Source organism: Hibiscus syriacus, unplaced genomic scaffold (genome assembly GCF_006381635.1).
Source record: "Hibiscus syriacus cultivar Baekdansim isolate YM2019G1 unplaced genomic scaffold, ASM638163v2 tig00000218_pilon, whole genome shotgun sequence".
In the NCBI taxonomy this organism is placed as follows: domain Eukaryota; kingdom Viridiplantae; phylum Streptophyta; class Magnoliopsida; order Malvales; family Malvaceae; genus Hibiscus; species Hibiscus syriacus.
This window is the reverse complement of record NW_024061774.1, coordinates 79,822-82,786: the sequence shown is the minus strand read 5'-3', so window position 1 is coordinate 82,786 and position 2,965 is coordinate 79,822. Positions and strand designations below refer to the sequence as shown.

At 34.8% G+C, this 2,965-nt stretch overlaps 1 protein-coding gene across 1 annotated transcript; it reads right to left on the bottom strand.

Moving 5' to 3' along the window:
* Nucleotides 1-1,075: 1,075 nt before the first annotated feature.
* On the bottom strand, nt 1,076-2,075 carry LOC120148514 (phosphoenolpyruvate carboxylase kinase 1-like). Its single transcript, XM_039161635.1, has 2 exons — nt 1,283-2,075; nt 1,076-1,205 (listed from the first exon to the last, which is right to left on the bottom strand). The coding sequence occupies exons 1-2, from the start codon at nt 2,067-2,069 to the stop codon at nt 1,177-1,179; spliced, it is 816 nt and encodes a 271-aa protein (XP_039017566.1). The 5' UTR covers nt 2,070-2,075; the 3' UTR covers nt 1,076-1,176.
* Between the last annotated feature and the right edge of the window lie 890 nt (nt 2,076-2,965).

The following is a 2,965-nucleotide window of genomic DNA, read 5'->3' as shown; positions in this document are numbered from 1 at the left end:
GGGGTAAAACTAGTGTAGTCCTTATACACTTTTTTGCACTTAATGTAACCTTTAAACTGAGAAAGGAAAAAAAATCAATCTAACCCTTTGACCGACAGAAGTTGATATTCACAATGCTTACATAACAATTTATGAAACTTATATGACAATCTACAATATTTTGATGTGATAGAACATGATATTGTTATGATAATACACGATGGAAGATCACGTGATAAATGAGATTAATGTTTTTTTGTTAAGTTTGAGTGCATAATTGATTTTTAAAAAAACAATTGAGGACCTATTTAATTTTTTAAAAATTAAGAAATTATTTAATTTTAAAATATAAGCAATTATTAAGATATTCAATATATTAAATATAAAAATAATACAAAATTAAAGTATTAAAAAATATCAATCTGAGGACCACATTAAGTGTAAAAAAATTAGGGACCATTTTGTTTTTTTTTTGTTTTTGTAAAAGTTTGAGGATTTTAGATACTATTAATTTGAAAAACAAATGTTAGAACGGTTTGAACTTATGTAAGTTAAGTTAAAAAATTATATCTCATATCCTCCTATTTTCTATTTTTCTAAAATAATTTTAATGAAAACATATTTTTTTCATATTTTTATTTTGTTTTTGTTTTCATTTTTCAAAAATTATTTTTTAATTTCACAACCAAACACATTAGACTGAAACAATTTTAAATATTTTTATCTTAAAACTTTTTTGTTTTTTGTTATTTAGTGTGCCAAAAGAATATTAACTTAAGAAACACCTCTCAACTACAACTTGATTAATACATTAATTTAAAACTAAATTTGTTAATAGGGTAGTTCTTCAATTCAAATTCATAGTTAATATATGTTTAAAATTTCTGGTAATACATTAATAATATATATATATATATATATTATAAACACAATCATTCAAATCTAAAATTTTAAAGAAATATCATTCAATAAATGAGTTTACAATTCTATTCTTAAATAGTTGTTTGGATAAAAGTAATATCAACAGATAGATATTAAGAAGAAGAAAAACATTTGATAAGTAGAAAGTTTTTTCATTGCATATATCTTTTATTTATATCGAAAAGACAAAGAAAACACTCCACTTTCAGTCCCAGGCTCTATGGAAAAAGAAAGGAACTCTGTTTTTTACACAATACCGGCAGAGAACTTCTAAATTCAGCTTCCACCTGTTATCCATGGATGTCCTGTAAATATCAATTCAAAACAGAATTAGTATTGGATTTTCCAACTAATTAATTAATTAATGTGAAAAATGGCCTACTTAGAACTTGTTCAGCGGGCAATCTTCTAGAAACATCTTTACACAGCATTTTCCTCAAAAGATCTTTAACGGCCGGCGAAACCGATTGGAAAGCCCTAACGGGAAGCCTCAAATTCCCCCTCAGAACCGCCTCGAAAATCTCCACCGCCGTTTCCCCGTCAAACGGCGGAAACCCCGCCAGCATTATGTACAAAACGACGCCGCAGCTCCAGACGTCGACTTTCTCCCCGTATTCCCTCCCGGCCAGAATCTCCGGCGCCACGTAATACGGCGTCCCCACCACCCCTCTCATCGGCTCCATCGCCACCACGCCGGCAGAACCAAAATCCGTCAGCTTAACGGAATTTCTCGAATCGAACAGAACGTTCTCCGGCTTGATATCGCGGTGAACGACGCCCAGGACGTGCATGTGGACGAGGGCGTTAACGAGTTGGGTGAAGATGTGCCGGGCTTGGGCTTCCGGGAACGGCCCGTCGTCGATGATGAGATTGTAGAGGTCTTTAGAAGGCGGGCAGAGATCGAGCACCATGTGGAGATGAAAATCGTCTTCGTAGAGGTTGTGGAGGCGGATTATGTTGGGGTGAGGCGAGACTAGATTGAGAATCTTAGGCTCGTTGTCAAGACACTGTGAATCAAGCGAATCGCCGGCGGAGATTCTCCGTTTATCTATCGATTTAACGGCGAATGATTCGCCGGAGATCAGAGAAACGCACCTGAAAACGACGCCGAATCTTCCACGGCCGATCTCTTCGCAAACGTCGTAGCTTTTCTTCAATGCTTCAGTCATGGCTTTCTTCAGTTCTCTTTTTTCTTTTATTTTTCTTAGGGGTATTGTATAAATAGACGGTTTCAGGAATTTTTGGGGAATATCCGATTCAGCGAATAGGAGAAGGGCACGTGGTGGAACGAAGATTTGGGGGATACCGTGACTGTTTGAAGAAGTTGGTTGGTTTAAATTACGAGAATATCCTTATTTAGTTGTACGGTGGGATCTCCGTACACACGTGTGTCCTTGTCCTTGGTTTCGGCTGGGCAGTTGGATTATATATAGTCGGGATTTTTGAAAATACTGGAATCCACTCATACATCCAAGTTTGCCCAAAACGTTTCTCTTAATTACCGTCTTTTGCCCCTTACTATAATACAAGAACAATTAACATACTAATTTACAGGATCTATTTTGTAACTTCAGTTTTTATTACTCTGTGATTTAAAATGGTACCGAGCTCATAAAGATACTTTTAGTTTTCAAAACTATTTTAACTTTGAAATGGGTGATTAAAAAATCATTGTGAGAAAAATAGGAGCTGAAATAATTTAGGACATGTCCCTTTTCATCTTCCATCCCTGCCACTTGAGAGTGCAAAACACTAGGCAAACTAGCAGTGAGCTGAGTTAGCTTACCTAGAATCAGGTAGCCCATGATTAACGAAAATAGGAAAATATCTCTTATATCTACTTAAATTAAAGCAATAAATAAAAAGAAAAGGTCACCAACACATTCCTTCCTTCTTATACTATAAATTGATAATTATATCAAGCAAGCTGAAAATTAAAGGTTTCCACTGATATATCGACCGACTTGATCAGAAGGTGTGACTATCAATTACTTTTCCATTTTTTTTTTCATTTGGAAATTGCTTGCTACTTTCGCCACACATGTTTAGGGGTGCTAACTTCGAG